This window comes from Coregonus clupeaformis, chromosome 10 (genome assembly GCF_020615455.1).
Source record: "Coregonus clupeaformis isolate EN_2021a chromosome 10, ASM2061545v1, whole genome shotgun sequence".
Taxonomy (NCBI): domain Eukaryota; kingdom Metazoa; phylum Chordata; class Actinopteri; order Salmoniformes; family Salmonidae; genus Coregonus; species Coregonus clupeaformis.
In genome coordinates, this window is record NC_059201.1 from 63,187,761 (window position 1) to 63,207,045 (window position 19,285).

At 42.1% G+C, this 19,285-nt stretch overlaps 1 protein-coding gene across 3 annotated transcripts in view; it reads right to left on the minus strand.

Annotated features, from left to right (window-relative positions):
• The window catches only part of LOC121550335 (sarcoplasmic/endoplasmic reticulum calcium ATPase 1), a 47,527-nt gene that overhangs the window by 20,266 nt on the left and 7,976 nt on the right, over positions 1–19,285 (minus strand). Inside the window, exons 1-8 of one of the 3 annotated variants that reach the window (XM_045223167.1) lie at positions 12,797–12,869; positions 12,439–12,575; positions 11,110–11,127; positions 5,605–5,687; positions 3,467–3,571; positions 2,943–3,081; positions 603–683; positions 24–109 (exon numbers count right to left, since the gene is read on the minus strand). In XM_045223167.1, the coding sequence (XP_045079102.1) occupies positions 24–109; positions 603–683; positions 2,943–3,081; positions 3,467–3,571; positions 5,605–5,687; positions 11,110–11,127; positions 12,439–12,556 (630 nt within the window). In that variant the 5' untranslated portion in view covers positions 12,557–12,575; positions 12,797–12,869. Of the gene's footprint in view, positions 1–23; positions 110–602; positions 684–2,942; positions 3,082–3,466; positions 3,572–5,604; positions 5,688–11,109; positions 11,128–12,438; positions 12,576–12,718; positions 12,870–19,285 lie in introns of those variants that run through there. The other 2 variants (XM_045223166.1, XM_045223168.1) reach the window with 2 other exon arrangements.

Genomic DNA, 19,285 nt, shown 5'->3' on the forward strand with positions numbered 1-19,285 from the left:
TATACAGTAGGAGAGGCCCTCACAGAGAAAAGCATGTTCTTCTTGTCCTGGTTGACAGCTCTCATGTCCGGGACAGCATCGGTGTGCTTAATCACACTGACAGACTCACCTGAAAGAGGAGAGAGACAGTTTTACAATAAAAAGGTTTTACATGTATTTATTTTAGGGCTGTCAAAAGATTAAAAACATTTAATCAAGGTAACTCTCAGGATTTAAATGCAAATTCCAAATGTAATTTAAGATTTTTCATACAAAAAACATTACAAGAATATTAACGTTTTTAGTTTGTATGAAATAAAGGTTATCCAAATAGATTTATGTTATTTTGGCCAAATTGAGAAATCACACTTTATTTAACCTCAATGTCAGCTTGTTTTTACATGGCATTGTAGATTTTAGCTGTATAGATGATGTATTTAGGATGTTTTCTGTGTATTTTCAAAGCTTTCAGACAATGGGATAAATCTTGAGAAAAGAAAAGTGCACTAAAATTACTAAAAGTTAACTCGAGTTAACTGATTAACTCTGACAGCCCTAATTTATTTCCATTGTAGTTCTGTAAAGAGGGTTAAGACTGAGACAGAGTTGATCATATCACTCACCAGTGAGGATGGACTGGTCCACACGCAGAGTAGTAGAGTTTATTTTGACGAGTCTGATGTCAGCGGGGACTTTGTCACCAACTGGGAAAGAAAGAAAACACATAGACAATGTTAGTTCAAAGTAGCTCTCTCAACCTCACGCATATACACACAAACTACACTCCACTTCAGAGTTAATTTCACGAATGTTCAAACCTAATTACTCAATTTTAATTCACAGTCTTTATCACAATCAAGGTTTCCCCTGGTTAACATTGTGCTTAGTCTGACTTTTTAGAGTGCATTCTGACAATACACTGCTTTTTTACACTGTCAAAATATCACTATTTGAAATTTTGACTCTTCAGCATGGCAAAATAGAGAGCGAGAGGGTGTGAGAGAGAGAGGGAGAGAGATAGAGAGTTGATAATAGAGAAAAGTCCCCTCATCCAACTAGTCCTGAGGCTAAGTTTATTAACCACTACCAACCCAACAACGCCTCAGGACAGCACTCAGACAATCTGACCCAACCACATTATAACAAAAAAATAGTAAATTATATAACCTATTGGGAAAACATTTGTACTATTTACACATTGTAACAACACTGTACCTAGTTAATAATGTAACATTTCAAACGGCTTTCTCTTTTGAAACTTTTGTGTGTTTAATGTTAACTGTTAATTTGTGATTGTTTATTTCACTTGCTTTGGAAGTACATGCCAATAAAGCCCATTTGAATTGAGAGAGTGAAAGAGAGCGAGAGAGAGAGAATGACATGACTGACTAGATTTAGCACTGTGGATGAATAGCGACACTGAAAGCTGACCCCACAGACAGACAGACAGACAGACAGAAAGAGAGGGCGAGACCTTGGGGACACAGTGATATGGAGAGAACAGGTGAGAGAGAGAGAGAGAGAGAATTTATGAGAAAGAAAGAATGTCTAATAAATAAACAACAAAATGTATGGATGATGGGTACACTATGTATACAATGTATATACATTTATCTCTAATTCTTTCTATACCCCCCTCTCTCTTACCCTCTGATTGCCTTAAAAGGACCCACTGTCTCAAGGACACAAGGACAGCCACCCTCCCTCCCTCCCCCCTCCTCCCTTCGTCACACAATGACACTTAGTCATTGTCATACACTCTCTATCCCTCTCTCTCTTTCTCACCCTCTCAAATACACACGGGCACACACACACACTCATTCACATGTCCAAGCCACACATCTAGTGCATTGGTGCAGGTCCTGTGCGGCTCAGTTGGTAGAGCATAGCACTTGCAATGCCAGGGTTGTGGGTTCGAAAGAAAAAATGTATGCACTCACTACTGTAAGCCGCTTTGGATAAGAGCATCTGCTAAATGACTCAAATGTCAAATGTAAATGTAATTCATTGATTTTAGTGTATATTCTTAGTAGATCACCTGCTAAATGTGTTGTGCCCGCAAATGAATAACACGCATTAAACATTAAAATGTGCCCTTAGTAGTAAAATCTGTCCCTTTATCTATACTAGGATCAGATTAGCCAACCCTAAACATAACCTTAACCATTAGAGGGATAAACCAATCTGACCCAGGACCAGCCGCTGGTATACATCTCAAATGGCACCCTATTCCCTGCATCAGTGGTTCGCAACCTTTTTCGGTAACTGTACCACCAACTGAATTTTGCTCTGCCCTGAGTACCCCTGAAGTACCCCCTCATGTGCATTTTACCAGTAGACCTATGGTGTCATGAGTCTTCAAGTACCCTCTGTGGATAGCCCAAGTACCTTCAGGGGTCCTAGGGCCTACATAGTGCACTACTTTTGACCAGAGCCCTATGGCTATAAAGTAAAAAGAGTGTCTTTTGGGATGCTCCCTGTGTCTGTCAACCAGGCAATATTCACTATGGGTGTTAGGCCTTGTTTTGGGGGGGCTGGTATAATATATTAGCAAACCCTAACGACGTGATGTCAATCTGAGAGGATTGGACAGATTCAAGCACTTTGTGACTCATTTTGTGACAAATTGTACGTTTTGTGATAAAAGTTGTTGTAAAAAGGGCTATATGCTTTGATCTCTAAACCTTCATCTCTGATAGGCAATGTAGATTGTTTCGCTTACATCAGATCTACATTCATTTTTAGTGGGTATTGGGGCTAAGGGTCGACTTGGGACTGGGCCTACAACTCTTGGGCCTATATGGGTAGATGTTGCCCTTGGGCTCAGATCTAGGATCAGCCCCAAAATCGCAGCCCTTTAGTCATTAGGTAAGAGAAATCCAAAACTGAACCCAGATCAGTGTTTAGAGGCTTATACAGTTCTTACCTAAATCTGAACATCTGAATCTGAATCTGAATCTTACCGGACACCTCCACCACATCTCCAGGGACGATCTCCCTGGCCTTGATCATCTGGACGTTCTTCCTGTCCGACCGGTAAACCTTCCCCATCTCAGGCTCATACTCCTTCAGAGCCTCGATGGCGCTTTCTGCATTGCGCTCCTACAGGGCAACAACAACCCCACAGAACATCAGTTCCTCCTGACCTCCCTTCCAGAAGTGTAAAGCCTGACTTATGCCAATATGCCCACCCCCTACACCCGTCACATCCACCCCCTCCCCGCTCCCTCGTCCCGTAACCCCCTATGTGTGAATCCTTGTGCATAGTTTCCAAATGACCACCACAAGGCCAATACGGACCCGCTACTTGCGGTAACCCGATCGTCCCTCTGTATTTCTACTGTGGGTTTGGGGGCTGCTGCATTTTCCCCTATAACACACCTCCCCCCACCCCCGCGGGTAACACATTCTGACCCTGAGCGGGTAAACTAACGCATGTGATGTATTCTGTGTGCGCATGTGTGTGTGTGTGTTTCCACTAATTGACCTGCCAGACTCCAACGATGGCATTAGCGATGAGAATGAGGAGGATGACTAAAGGTTCCACGAAGGCTGTGACTGTTTCCTCACCTTCCTCAAACAAGGCCAGCACCTGAGAGAGAGAGAGAGAGAGAGAGAGAGAGAGAGAGAGAGAGAGAGAGAGAGAGAGAGAGAGAGAGAGAGAGAGAGAGAGAGAGAGAGAGAGAGAGAGAGAGAGAGAGAGAGAGAGAGAGAGAGAGAGAGAGAGAGAGAGAGAGAGAGAGAGAGAGAGAGAGAGAGAGAGAGAGAGAGAGAGAGAGAGAGAGAGAGAGAGAGAGAGAGAGAGAGAGAGAGAGAATATTTATGTTTATTGATAATGGAATGCACTTTTACGACATTTGACAATATGCGGCCATATCAGAAACACTCTTTTCCACTCTATGCCAGCCTTTTTTGTCTGTGTGTGCATGTGTGATAGAGGGAGTTATTGTGTGTGTGTGAGTGTCACGTGTTGTTGTCACTGGTCTGTTTAGGAAAGGGGCTATGTTGACATGGACACAGATCAGTTCTGATCCACTGAAGCAGAGTAAGAAGCAATCAAACCCACAGAGAAAGAGAGAAATCCCACCATTAATGTATACATCGATCCATTATCCTTTATTCCTTTGTCCAAACCATCCTCTTAACCTTCTTCTTCCGCCTCTCCCTTCTCTACTCTGTTGTTCCTTTGTGCAAAGATTTGACTCTTCCATCCTCTTTTTTCTTTCTTTCTTTTGCTTGTTTCTTCATTTCCTTCTTTTCTTGTCTCTATCCATTTATTCTCTCATTCCCTCTCTTTTAAGATCTCTATATCATGCATCCTCTCTGTCTCTCTATTCCCAAATGTACTGCATTGAAATCGATTGTAGCCTTCTCACACGTACCATACTATCATAGAACCTTAATTTGAAAGTACATTACAAACATTACACTGATATTGCCAATGCATTTATATATTTATACAGTATATTCACTTTATATTATGCATTTATGAAGTACATATTATCATTACAGTGTCTTCCTCAACCATATTACTGTATGTACCTATCACCTATCTGTTTGTTTGTCTTTGCAACAATCAATGTCATTGTGCAAAACTATCTTTCTCCCTCTCTTGCCGGCAATCCTTCGTTCCTTTCATCCCTGACCTTTGTGAAAGGATACAGTTTCTCGGCCTGGCTTGAGACTTTCTTAAAATAACGCGCCCTCTCTCCCCTCGCGCCCTCTTGCCACACACACACACACACACACACACACACTACATCGCATACACACACCATTCTTTCTAAGGCCATAGTGACAGCTGGTCAGGGACAGAGTGTAAAGGGTTGGGGGGGTTTAAAACATTGTGTCATCCCCTCCCCTACCCCAAAACAGATTTGAAAAGAGAGAGCGAGACAGGAGGGCAGAGGGGAGACAACAGTGAAATTAAATAGTGAGCGAGAGGGAGGGGGGAGGGATTCCTAGAGTGAGTGAGCGAGTGTGTGAGGGAGGGAGGGAGAGAGGGTGGACATCAATCCATATGAAATATAACCTGACGGGTCACAGCATGTGTTCTGTGTGTACGCAAAGCATAATTGACCTGTGTGTGTACAGTATGTGTCTTTCATAGCGCAGGTATGTAACCTTGTGTGCATGCGTGTTTGTGTGTGCGTGTGTGTGTGTTCGCTGTCAGTGTCCTCTCAGCGCCTCTGCCACCATGCACAGCTGCTACGCTGAAACATCTACCCATCCTGCACTGTGGTAAGGAGAGGACGTGGAAGGAGGAAGTTGACAGGAAGTGACCTCACAGTGACCTTACACCAACAAACTCACACATACACCCAAACCTATCGACCTGTATAGACCCTACCCCCTATGTGGAGCACTCAATAGGTATTATCAATACATTAATATCTTCCCCTTGCTCTCATTACACCAATCATTGAGGAGCAGACCAGATAACATCACTTTGTCTTGTACCAATGAAGCTAGAGACAGAACATCTAAAGTCATTCGCCATTCTAACGCAGCAATGAATCTAGTGACTAGAACGTCATGTCTTTACCTTGTCTTGTGTCATTACTGTGTAATCTTTTCTATATGCCATAGTCGGTCAAAATCAGTGACTACGTTTTGTCTACTTACAAAAGAGATGCAGGCAGCCAGCAGCAGGATTCTGACCAACAGATCCTCAAACTGCTCTAAGACCAACTCCCAGATGGTCTTACCTGAGAGAGAGAGAGAGCGAGAGAGACAGAGAGCGAGAGAGACAGAGAGCGAGAGGCAGAGAGCGAGAGACAGAGAGCGAGAGAGAGTAGTAGAGGAGGGAATGAGAATAATGTCACTGTGCGTGTGTGTGTGTGTGAAAATGTTCCCTAACAACGCGCATGCCATCTATTTCCTGTCTTTGAGGGGTGCAAAATCCACTTGTCACTTAAATCACACTGGATTGATTGCTTTCATTTTACTCTTTCATACTCTTGCTTGTGCCTGTCGTTCTTTCCCGTAAATGTTACAACCGCAGATACATTGGCTTTCCGTTGAATCTATAAGAACACTAAAGCTTCGTCTGGAATTTAACGCACCGTTTCGACACTTCACAAGAAAAATAAAGAAAACGTTATTTTGATGGGGGTTCATTATTTCTGAAATTTATAAAAGTAATCATTTAATACAGTTGAAATGTTTACAAATTAGATGCGCTGAAGTGAAAGCAACTTCCGAAAATGAACTCTCGGGTTATGGTGATATTACACTATATATACAATAGTATGTGGACACCCCTTCAAATTAGTGGATTCGGCTATTTCAGCCACACCAGTTACTGACAGGTGTATAAAATTGAGCACACAGCCATGCAATCTCCATACACAAACATTGACAGTAGAATGGCCCATACTGAAGAGCTCAGTGACTTTCAACATGGCACTGTCATAGGATGCCACCTTTCTAACAAGTCAGATCATCAAATGTCTGCCCTGCTAGAGCTGCCCCGGTCAACTGTAAGTGCTGTTATTGTGAAGTGGAAATATCTAGGAGCAACAACGGCTCAGCCGCAAATTGGTAGGCCGCACAAGCTCACAGAACAGGAATCGTCTGTCCTCGGTTGCAACACTCACTACCGAGTTCCAAACTGCCTCTGGTAGCAACGTCAGCACAATAACTGTTCGTCGGGAGCTTCATGAAATGGGTTTCCATGGCCGAGCAGCTGCACACAAGCCTACGATCACCATGCCAATGCCAAGCGTCGGCTGGAGTGGTGTAAAGCTCGCCACCATTGGACTCTGGAGCAGTGGAAACGCGTTCTTTGGAGGGATGAATCATGCTTCACCATCTGGCAGTCCAACGGACGAATCTGGGTTTAGCAGATGCCAGGAGAACGCTACCTGTCTGAATGCATAGTGCCAACTGTAAAGTTTGGTGGAGGAGGAATAATGGTCTGGGGCTGTTTTTCATGATTAGTCTCCTGAGTGGCGCAGTGGTCTAAGGCACTGCATCGCAGTGCTAACTGTGTCACTAGAGATCCTGGTTCGAATCCAGGCTCTGTCGCAGCCGGCCGCGACCGGGAGACTCATGGGCGGCGCACAATTGGCCCAGCGTCGTCCAGGGTAGGGGAGGGAATGGCCGGCAGGGATGTAGCTCAGTTGATAGAGCATGGCGTTTGCAACGCCAGGGTTGTGGGTTCGATTCCCACAGGGGGCCAGTATAAAAAAATATGTAAGTCGCTCTGGATAAGAGCGTCTGCTAAATGACGTAAATGTAAATGTAATGTAAATGTAAATGATTCAGGCTAGGCCCCTTACTTCCAGTGAAGGGAAATCTTAACGCTACAGCATACAATGACATTCTAGACGATTCTGTGCTTCCAACTTTGTGGCAACCGTTTGGGGAAGGCCCTTTACTGTGTCAGCATGACAATGCCCCTGTGCACAAAGCGAGATCCGTAAAGAAATGGTTGGTTTGGAAGAACTTGACTGGCCTGCACAGAGCCCTGACCTCAACCCCATCGAACACCTTTGGTATGAATTGGAATGCCGACTGCGAGCCAGGCCTAATCGCCCAACATCAGTGCCCAACCTCACTAATGCTCTTGTGGCTGAATGGAAGCAAGTCCCTACAGCAATGTTCCAACATCTAGTGGAAAGTCTTCCCAGAAGAGTGAAGTGTTGAGTCCCGTGTAGCTCAGTTGGTAGAGCATGGCGCTTGCAACGCCAGGGTTGTGGGTTCGATTCCCACGGGGGACCAGTATGAAAACATTTATGCACTCACTAACTGTAAGTCGCTCTGGATAAGAGCGTCTGCTATATGACTAAAATGTAAAAAAATGGAGGCTGTTATAGCAGCAATGGGGGGACCAACTCCATATTAATGCCCATGATTTTGACATGAGATGTTCGACGAGCAGGTGTCCACATACTTTTGGTCATGTAGTGTATGTCTGATCTCGCAAACAATGTAAAGTAGGTGTAATCTAGAGCCAACCGTGTTGATTTTTAATCCGAGGGTATCCTGCTATTGACACAATTGTTGAATTATGCAAAAGTACGTGACAACAGTAATTAATGAGGCAGTCTAGACAGTGCAGGTGAGTGCAGATACAGTGCCCTCCACAATTATTGGCACCCCTGTTTAAGATGTGGTCGAGGACTTCCAAAAATTCTCCTTTTTTTTTAAACAACATAGAACCCAAATGCAAAAAAAGAGAAAAATCCAACCTTTTATTTAAGTACATTACTTTAGTGTAAAAAAAAAAATCACGCATTTAGAAAAAAATAAACTTGAAATCATGTGTCCCACAATTATTGGCACCCCTGATGTTAATACTTTGTACAACCCCCTTTTGCCAACAAGACAGCACTTAATCTCCTCCTATAACATTTCACAAGATTGGAGAACACAGAGAGAGGGATCTTTGACCATTCTTCTTTGCACAATCTTTCTAGATCATCCAGTGTCCTGGGTCCTCTCTTATGCACTCTCCTCTTTAGCTCGCCCCACAGGTTTTCGATTGGGTTGAGGTCTGGGGACTGAGATGGCCATGGGAGGACCTTGAGTTTGTGACTGCTGAACCATTTTTGTGTAGATTTTGCCACATGTTTTGGATCATTATCCTGCTGAAAGACCCAATGACGACCCATCTTCAGCTTTCTGGCAGAGGCCATCAGGTTTTTATTTAAAATGTCCTGGTAGTTCTAGGCGTTCATAATGCCATGCACCCTAACAAGGTTCCCAGGGCCTTTGGAAGAGAAACAGGCCCACAGCATCACAGATCCTCCACCATACTTCACGGTGGGCATGAGGTGCTTTTCGGCATACTCATCTTTTGTTTTACGCCAGACCCACTTAGAGTGTTTGTTGCCAAAAAGCTCAATCTTAGTCTCATCTGACCAAAGCACACGATCCCAGTTGAAGTCCCAGTGCCGCTTAGCAAACTCCAGACGTTTACGTTTGTGAGTGTTAGTGAGAAAAGGCTTTTTCCTTGCATGCCTCCCAAACAGCTTGTTGGCATGTAGAGAGCGTCTGATGGTTGTTTTAGAGACTTTGTGACCCCAAGATGCCACTCTTTGATGCAATTCTGTGACAGTGAGCTTAGGACTTTTTTTTTACTTCTCTTACCATCCTCCTCACTGTGCGTTGTGGCAAGATAAACTTGGGACCTCTTCCAGCCTTGTTTGTCACTGTTCCAGTTGTTTTAAACTTCTTAATGATTCCTCTGACTGTAGATACGGGCAAGTTAAGGCGAGTGGCTATTTTCTTGTAGCCATTGCCTGACTTATGAAGGTCGACACAAATCACCCTTACTTGAATGGTGTGTTCTCTTGTCTTTGCCATGTTGACAAATGGGTAAGAGAATTAGGCCTCTGTGTCACGTCATATTTATACCCCAGGGAAACAGGAAGTCATGAATTACTAATTAAAAGTTCCTAGATACCCTGACCAACTTTAGCAACTACAGAAAAATATATTTTTTAAAAAATCAATTAAAATTTTCAGCGGAATTGTTAGGGGTGCCAATAATTGTGGGACACATGATTTCAAGTTTTTTTTTTCTAAGTGTGTGATTTTTTTTTTTACCACCAAAGTAATGTACTTAAATAAAAGGTTGGATTTTTCAATTTTTTTGCATTTGGGTTCTATGTTGTTTAAAAAAAAAAGGAGGATTTTTGGAAGTCCTCGACCACATCTTAAACAGGGGTGCCAATAATAGTGGAGGGCACTGTAGGTTAGACAGAGCAAGTGTTTGGTGGTTGCAGCCCTATTTCTCCCCTTTATGTTAATGTCGTAATATATGCAAATACACCCAGTGTATTTATGCAAATGAGGCACATATAATGTCCTTAGTTTAACACACACAAAAATACCTGATACAATAAGAAAATGTATGAGTGCATTCTAAGAAAAAAAACTCAATTATTTGTCCGTGCCAGTAAAATGTTTTATGTGCTATAATTTTGTCAATATCTGATGGATTCATCCATTGTCATCCATTGTCCAACTGTTGCATTTATTAGAATTGTTTTTAAAACCTTTTAACAATTTCGATGACTATTGCTAATGTCGCTATTGTATCATGATGATATAGTACTGACAGACGTGAGAATCATAACCGTTACAGGGAGGAATAGTCAGCGTGACAATAATCTCTCATGTGTAGACACATGCAACACAACTGGAAGGTTCCCACTAGATAACACAGCCACAAAGTCAAAATTGGGTATATTATAGAAATGTATCAAAACAAACATTTGCTTGTTGGTCTTAATTTAAGGTTAGGGTTAGGTATAAAGTTAGCAGTGTGGTTAGGGTTAGGTTTAAAACACAGGAGGCTGCTGAGGGGAGGATGGCTCATAATAATGGCTGAAAAGGAGTGAATTAAATGGTATCAAACACATGGAAACCGTGTGCTTGATGTGTTCGATACCATTCCATTTATTCTGTTCCAGCCATTACTATGAGCCCGTCCTCCCCAATGAAGGTGCCACCAGCCGCCTGTGGTTTAAAATCAGATTTTAAGAAGATCAATTGTAGAAATAGGTGGGGGTTCATGACTTTGTGGCTGTTTGAACTATTGACGAGCCAACTGAAGCATCTGACGCAATTACGCACATTTTTAGTTCTGGGTTTTCAAGGTTTTATGTGGCAGATGTGATGGGTAAGTTAGGACACAGATCTGTGCATAGGAAGATCCTCTTCTTTCAGGATTATGACAAGTCTGACAACAAGAGCAATCCCATTCACATCCTCCCCTTCCATCTGTCTGAAGTGTGTAGCCCCTCCCTGTCAAGCATCGGATTGGAAAAAAAAATATGGCTACTCTACACCAACCATTCCAATGATTTTAAACCCTAGAGGGGGCATGAACAGAGATAAATGGGCGATTCGGAATGTCTGGAGGGTTCGTGATGACAAAAGTCACGACAACACGACTGACAGGAAGTCCATCATCCCAGGCAGAAAGCAGAACAACAGGTGTGTATGTGTGTGTGTGTGTAAGTGTCTGTTTGTGTGTGACATGGTGACAAGAAATAAAGAAGTAGTGTGACTGATGGGATGTGTAACCTCCCGGACACTGGGACGGAAATAGGAGTGTGTGTGCAGACCGACCACAGACAGGTGTGTGAGGGGCAAAGATAAACGTTTGGAACTCACCAATCTCAGCTGGCAGCTCTGTAAAAGGGGAAAGAGAGCGAGAGGAGATTATTAGCATAGCATTGCTATTTGCTACTAAAATCGCTAATTGAGAATAGCATTAGGCCTACTACCTCTAACTTTGATAGCAGAAATGCTAGGTCAGATCAGATCATTGAAAATACAGGTGCAAAATTTTGCATTTGATACAAATACCTATAGTTAATTAGCTAAAAACCTTTACTTTGGTCATGTCATCCACCTTTTGATTGATAACTTACGTCAGGACTGAAATCTATCTGAACTCAACTCAAATCTTCAAATTCTGCAAAAACATGAACAAACCAAAGAACTGGCATTGCACAACTGTGATTCTACTTTATTTCTAAAGGATCAAACTAAATGGTTTTCTTTAGCAAAAGTTTGCAAACGTGTTAAGGCCTTGGTTTGTCCCAGGTCGGCCCTACAGTAGCCATAGCAAACCTCTGTCCTTCTCACTGACCTCTGATTGGTTAGCCAATCAGAGCCTTGAGTCAGTCATTGCTTTTCATTGGTTGGATGAGACAATGACTATACCAATGTTTTATATCATGATTTAAGCATGGATGACCAAGAAGAAACATTTTCATAAAAACATTATTATAAGCCTCATAACTTAACTTCTGCCTCTGTATATCTAGTCTGAAGCTTAGCCACTCAATGGTATTATCAAGTGTGCTAACTGCAAATACACTAAAATAAAAGGACTGATACAACAGATATGCATGTAGAAGTTGTCAGGAACTTCTGGAAACCAACCAACCAACCACAATAGAGAGCCTGTACTGGACTGATCACAAACTACACTACACAAGCATCCCTTGGTGCCGCTGACCTTCAAATGGTATCTGCAACACCATCACAAGGTCACGTGAACCATTTTGGTTGCTGCGCGCCAATGTGTCAGCCAGCCAGCCAGCCAGCCAGCCAGCCAGCCAGCCAGCCAATCACAAAGAGTCAACATTCGACCTTCCCCTCGTCATAACCAAAACAAAGACTAACTGTTTTCCAAGATACATTTTTTTCCAAGTCAGAGGAACACCTGTTGCTGTCTGTCTGTCTGTCCCTCCATCGCATCCATTCTTTCCACAGCATTTAGCACCAATTAACCCTATTTTGGGTCCGAACCTCTACACCCAACCAGATCCTCCTCCTTTTTCTCCTCCTCTTCCTCCTCCTCACCATCATCTTTCCAACAAGCCCTATCCCTCCTCTTATCCACCTCCAAGTCCCTCTGTCCATCCCTTGGTTTCTCTATCCTTTCCCATCAATCCATCCATCCATCCATCCATCTCAGTCTCTCTTTCTCACCGTTGTGACCATATCTGGCCAGGTTCTTCTTGAACTGTTCTGGTGTGAGGCCGGTGGTCTGGTCGACACCAAAGTATGACACAACCTCTTCCGGCTCTTTTGCGTGTGCATTCTCCATCCTCACCAAACAGGAGACGCTTCAGAAGAAGAGGACAAAACAAAGACACGTTTAGGACACTATCCGGTAATGCGTGGTTTGGTGCAGTAGGTAGGTAGGTAGGTAGGTAGGTAGTTCTCCGGTTATGAGGTTTTACAACCAGAGAAATTAATTGTTACCCACCACTTTATAAAAGTGTAGGATTGGGCTAAAAACTGTCAACTCCCTCTCCTCTCTCTCTCTCACTGCTCTCTCTCTCACCTCTCCGGCAAACTGGAGCCCTGGACTGACAGAAAGTGCAACCTGGCACAGGCTCCTGAAAAGTTTTATACAGACACAAAAGTGGGGCGATTGGTGCTCACTCACCATGCGCCTGCGCCTCATTGGCTGAGGGGAGCAAAGGTGGGTGGGCCCGGAGGGTCCTATGGGGGGGGATTACGCGTGGAAGAATTGGGCACCAACTGCAGAGGGGGTCCGCTGTCTGCCGTCAAACTGAAAAGAAGGTATGTTTTTGGATCGAGCATGGTCAGTAGAACAGGGAGGGGGAGCTGGGGACAGGGGTGCTTTGAATGAGAGGTAGAGGGCATTGAATGATGGGCCCAGTGTGCTACTGTATGTATGGCAGATAGGACGGGTATTTTGGATACATTTGGCATACAGGACTGTTCTACAAAGTTATTGAAAGTGGTGTAGTGTAGGGGGTAAAACATATGACATATTTAAATCAAATGGAATAACAGATATGACTATTTAGGGGGTAAACAAGTGCAGCATCAAAATTGGCAAGAGAAGAACATAATTATTTAACCAGGGGTGGGGCCTTTGCAAGGGTTGCAATCTCAGCCCCCCACTCTTCAATATTTACATCAACGAATTGGACACTATTCTAGAAAAATCCTCAGTCCCTGGTGTTAGTCTCCACAATTAAGAGGTTACATGCACTTGCGCTTGCTGTCAGCCACAGCACATGGCTTACAGCAGAGCCTGGACCTGCTAGAGCAGTACTGCCAGACCTGGGCCCTGGCAGTAAACCCCAAAAAGAAAAAAAGAAATTATTTTCCAGAGAAGATCCAGATCTCAGGGAATTAGACCAAAGTTCTCAATTGGTACAAATTATATAGAGTACTACACACACTACAATTACTCAGGTTTAAAAATAAGCTCAACTGGACACTTAAATGGGGCACAGAATGAACTGAGAGAGAAAGCACGCAGGGCATTCTACACCATTAAAAAATGAATTCAAATTGAAATACCTATAACAGTTTGGCTAAAACTAATTGAATGTGGCATTGAACCAATTTCTTATAATTATAGTGGTCTGGAAATATTCCAAGATCATGTTGTGGGTTGTCTATGATAATTCAGAATTCCCTTAATGTTTATAAAATATCAGAAAAATAAACCCTGAATGCATTAAATGTAACACTGCAGTATGGAAGGGAACATCTTATAACAAAGAATAATACTGTTTGACATCTTTGAGTTATAATCAAAGTTCAAACTAATATTAGAAATGTGTATTTCTTGCATTCATTGGTGGCATATCCTTTTGATAAAATATTTGTCAAATGAATGAGACTTCAATTCTACTTCCTTCAATTCAAATTGAATTCAAATCAAACTGAATTTTGACAATAACAAGACTAAATCATTATTCAAATTACAAAAATGACTGACTAAACTAAATCTAAATAAGAGTGCCAAAATGGTCACTGCTTGACAGTAAAACACAACAACAAAATGTTAGAAAATAAAATACATTAAAAACAAGAATTTAAAAAAGAGATAGAAATAAAGAACTGATGAGGAATATGATGAGCATGTTTTAGCAATTAATAAATGAATGTGGCTATTCATTTAAGATGTCCTTATTGTTTGGATGCTCCGTCGATTTGGACTTGAGTGTCTGCTGAATCAATCCTTAGGTCTCTGTAATGGATGTAGTTATTGTAATGTAGTGGTTCTCCGACCAAATTAAAAAGAAAGTCACACACTATTTGACCAATGTTTCAGCTAAAGAGCCTTCATCAGGGGGAATCACCTCATCAGTGGGCTATGGGGGCTATGGGTATGGGAACTGATAAAATATGCAGGATGTGGGGGCAGTACTTTGAGGAATGACTATGAGCGAGGCTAGTAGGAGTAGCGATATAAGAAGTGGCCATTTGTGTTGCAGACCTGGGTTCAAATACCATTTGAAATCAATTCACATACTTTATCTGGGCTTGATTGAGCTTGCCTGACCCAATACAATGAAACCAATAGAACAGGGTTCCCCAACTGGCAGCCAGCGGGCCGAATTTGGCCCGCAGGAGGTTTTATTTGGCCCCCAAAGTTTCTTGAGCAATTGTATTTTATTATATATATTTATTTTGAATCATTGTTGGACATAAAAGACTGTAAAAACTGCAGGAAATCAGCACCAAGTGATTTTACGCATAATAGAGAAACACGTGATTGTATACAAATGTAAGCGACGTTTGAAATTATTATGGTTTAGTCAAATATTATCTATGTTTGGGCTTATTGCGGTCAATTTGCAGTCTACAAATTATTATGTTCCGGCCCCCCGACCATCCGCTCAAGAAAGAATTGTCCCGCGGCTGAATCTAGTTGATGATCCCTGCAATAGAAAGTCGCAAAACTGCAAACCCCACCCATCTGGCACTCCAGGCAGGCTAAAGCAAATGCTAAAAGTATTTGAAAACATTCAAATAGTGTGTTTTATTATTAGGGGAGTGCAACGTTTGAGGTAGCCCACTGTAACCGTAGCTACAGTAGCAGTTGGGCTGCCTCAGTATAAATAGCCCTCCATGACGTAGTCAGACAGCGGTATGGCGCGATTCACAAATGTCTGTGTTATTTTGGTGTAGTGGGGGAATGTGTTATCCCTGTTAAAGCAACATATGTAGGGGTTGAGTGTTGAAGGTTAGGTTAAGGTTGTTCTTATTCGTAGTTGTGGTGGGAGGAAGGGGTAAAGTGAAGTGAACAGACAGTTCCTTTAAGCAGGCTGACCTGACATCTTGTCATTTTGACAAACTTACATGCTACATGCTTATATGCTCTGTGGCTCACACTATTCTAATGTACAGTACCAGTCAAAAGTTTGGACACACCTACTCATTCAAGGGTTTTTCTTTATTTTCACTATTTTCTACATTGTAGAATAATAGTGAAGACATCAAAACTATGAAATAACACATATGGAATCATGTAGTAACAAAAAAATGTTAAACAAACCAACACATATTTTATATTTGAGATTCTTCAAAGTAGCCACCCTTTGCCTTCATGACAGCTTTGCACATTCTTGGCATTCTCTCAACCAGCTTAAAAAACAAATAATAGTCCCACTAAGCCCAAACCTGATGGGATGGCGTATCGCTGCAGAATGCTGTGGTAGCCATGCTGGTTAAGTGTGCCTTGAATTCTAAATAAATCACAGACAGTGTCACCAGCAAAGCACCCCCACACCATCACACCTCCTCCTCCATGCTTCATGGTGGGAACCACACATGCGGAGATCATCCTACTCTGCGTCTCACAAAGACACGGCGGTTGGAACCAAAAATCTCAAATTTGGACTCATCAGACAAAGGACAGATTTCTACTGGTCTAATGTCCGTTGCTCGTGTTTCTTGGCCCAAGCAAATATCTTCTTCTTATTGGTGTCCTTTAGTAGTGGTTTCTTTGCAGCAATTCGACCATGAAGGCCTGATTCACGCAGTCTCCTCTGAACAGTTGATGTTGAGATGTGTCTGTTACTTGAACTCTGTGAAGCATTTATTTGGGCTGCAATTTCTGAGGCTGGTAACTCTAATGAACTTATTCTCTGCAGCAGAGGTAACTCTGGGTCTTCCATTCCTGTGGCGGTCCTCATGAGAGCCAGTTTCATCATAGCGCTTGATGGTTTTTGCGACTGCACTTGAAGAAACTTGAAACTCTTGAAATGTTCCATATTGACTGACCTTCATGTCTTAAAGTAATGATGGACTGTTGTTTCTCTTTGCTTATTTGAGCTGTTCTTGCCATAATATGGACTTGGTCTTTTACAAAATAGGGCTATCTTCTGTATACCAACTCTATCTTGTCACATCACAACTGATTGGCTCAAACGTATTAAGAAGGAAATAAATTCCACAAATGTACTTTTAACAAGCCACACCGGTTAATTGAAATGCATTCCAGGTGACTACCTCATGACGCTGGTTGAGAGAATTCCAAGAATGTGCAAAGCTGTCATGAAGGCAAAGGGTGGCCACTTTGAAGAATTTCAAATATAAAATATATTTTGATTTGTTTAACACTTTTTTGGTTACTACATGATTCCATATGTGTTGTTTCATAGTTTTGATGTCTTCACTATTATTCTACAATGTAGAAAATAGTAAACAAATAAAGAAGAAACCTGGAATGAGTAGGTGTGTCCAATCTTTTGACTGGTACTGTATATCCTCCACTCTTAGCCTACCTCATTCCAAACCTCCTTTTCTCTCATTGTGATATCATGTTTGTTACAGTTTCATCCACCCAGGGTTGTAGGTGTTGGAACTCAGCTTAAAACGGACTAGTTTGATATTACTTCTAAAAAAGAACAATGGAATTGTCACATAATCTTCTATCCTATGTTAAGGTTGTGGGACTTCCCCTCTAAGTCGTTCCATGTCATTTCAGCGAGCCATGCCACCCACCATCTCAGATTATTCTGAAATTGTTTCTGTAATTAGAAACAGGTAAGATTGGCATTCCTGAAACATCATTTTGTTTAAATTAAATTTGATTTCTGAGAAATTAAGCTAATTGATTGCACCCAAATTGGCCATTTTAATTTATGGGATTCAGATCATATTCAATAAATCTAGTACCCAACATCCGATTTGGACCACACTTTTTCCTACCAATGAGTAAGACATGAGGAATCCAGTTCTTTTTTTCAAAAGACACCCACGGACTCCCCACACCCCATGCCAATCCCACCCCAATAACCAGTATACAGTATCAGTTCTCTATGTTTGACAATTAGTATGAAACTTTGGCTTGGAGTATTGCTTCTCCATACTATGTAATGTGAATCTGGTGAGTTTTTTTTTTCTGCAGTTCAGAATGTTTTGTCATTTAAATCGCTTGCATTATTTACCATAAACTAGTGTGAAAGTAGATTTGTCTCACGATGAAAATAAATTGTGTGGTCATCCTCAAAATTCAAGCCAGACCTCCATGAAAGCAATTCAGTTTTTCCTAATAGCAACCTAATGCTTCAACCCAACTCTCCTTGAATAGTCCAATAAGTGGCCGCTTTTTGAGAGGGCTATCCCTATGCAATTCTCATATGAAGACTTTTCCTACAAGCCCAAAACTGATGGAGAAATGGGCTAGGGACTAAAATGTTGTGACATGCCTAATAAAATAATGATTTGCATGGCAGTCATGTTTTTCAAAAAAATTAAAACACTCTGCCTTGCCACTCCCCTTACAGCCCTTACACATACAGTGGGGGAAAAAAGTATTTAGTCAATAACAAAAGTTTCTCAATACTTTGTTATATACCCTTTGTTGGCAATGACACAGGTCAAACGTTTTCTGTAAGTCTTCACAAGGTTTTCACACACTGTTGCTGGTATTTTGGCCCATTCCTCCATGCAGATCTCCTCTAGAGCAGTGATGTTTTGGGGCTGTCGCTAGGCAACACGGACTTTCAACTCCCTCCAAAGATTTTCTATGGGGTTGAGATCTGGAGACTGGCTAGGCCACTCCAGGACCTTGAAATGCTTCTTACGAAGCCACTCCTTCGTTGCCCGGGCGGTGTGTTTGGGATCATTGTCATGCTGAAAGACCCAGCCACGTTTCATCTTCAATGCCCTTGCTGATGGAAGGAGGTTTTCACTCAAAATCTCACGATACATGGCCCCATTCATTATTTCCTTTACACGGATCAGTCGTCCTGGTCCCTTTGCAGAAAAACAGCCCCAAAGCATGATGTTTCCACCCCCATGCTTCACATTAGGTATGGTGTTCTTTGGATGCAACTCAGCATTCTTTGTCCTCCAAACACGACGAGTTGAGTTTTTACCAAAAAGTTCTATTTTGGTTTCATCTGACCATATGACATTCTCCCAATCCTCTTCTGGATCATCCAAATGCACTCTAGCAAACTTCAGACTGTACACACATCAGTGTGTTACTGATGGTAGGCTTTGTTACTTTGGTCCCAGCTCTCTGCAGGTCATTCACTAGGTCCCCCCGTGTGGTTCTGGGATTTTTGCTCACCGTTCTTGTGATCATTTTGACCCCACGGGGTGAGATCTTGCGTGGAGCCCCAGATCGAGGGAGATTATCAGTGGTCTTGTATGTCTTCCATTTCCTAATAATTGCTCCCACAGTTGATTTCTTCAAACCAAGCTGCTTACCTATTGCAGATTCAGTCTTCCCAGCCTGGTGCAGGTCTACAATTTTGTTTCTGGTGTCCTTTGACAGCTCTTTGGTCTTGGCCATAGTGGAGTTTGGAGTGTGACTGTTTGAGGTTGTGGACAGGTGTCTTTTAAACTGATAACAAGTTCAAACAGGTGCCATTAATACAGGTAACGAGTGGAGGACAGAGGAGCCTCTTAAAGAAGAAGTTACAGGTCTGTGAGAGCCAGAAATCTTGCTTGTTTGTAGGTGACCAAATACTTATTTTCCACCATAATTTGCAAATAAATTCATTAAAAATCCTAAAATGTGATTTTCTGGAGAAAAAAAATCTCAATT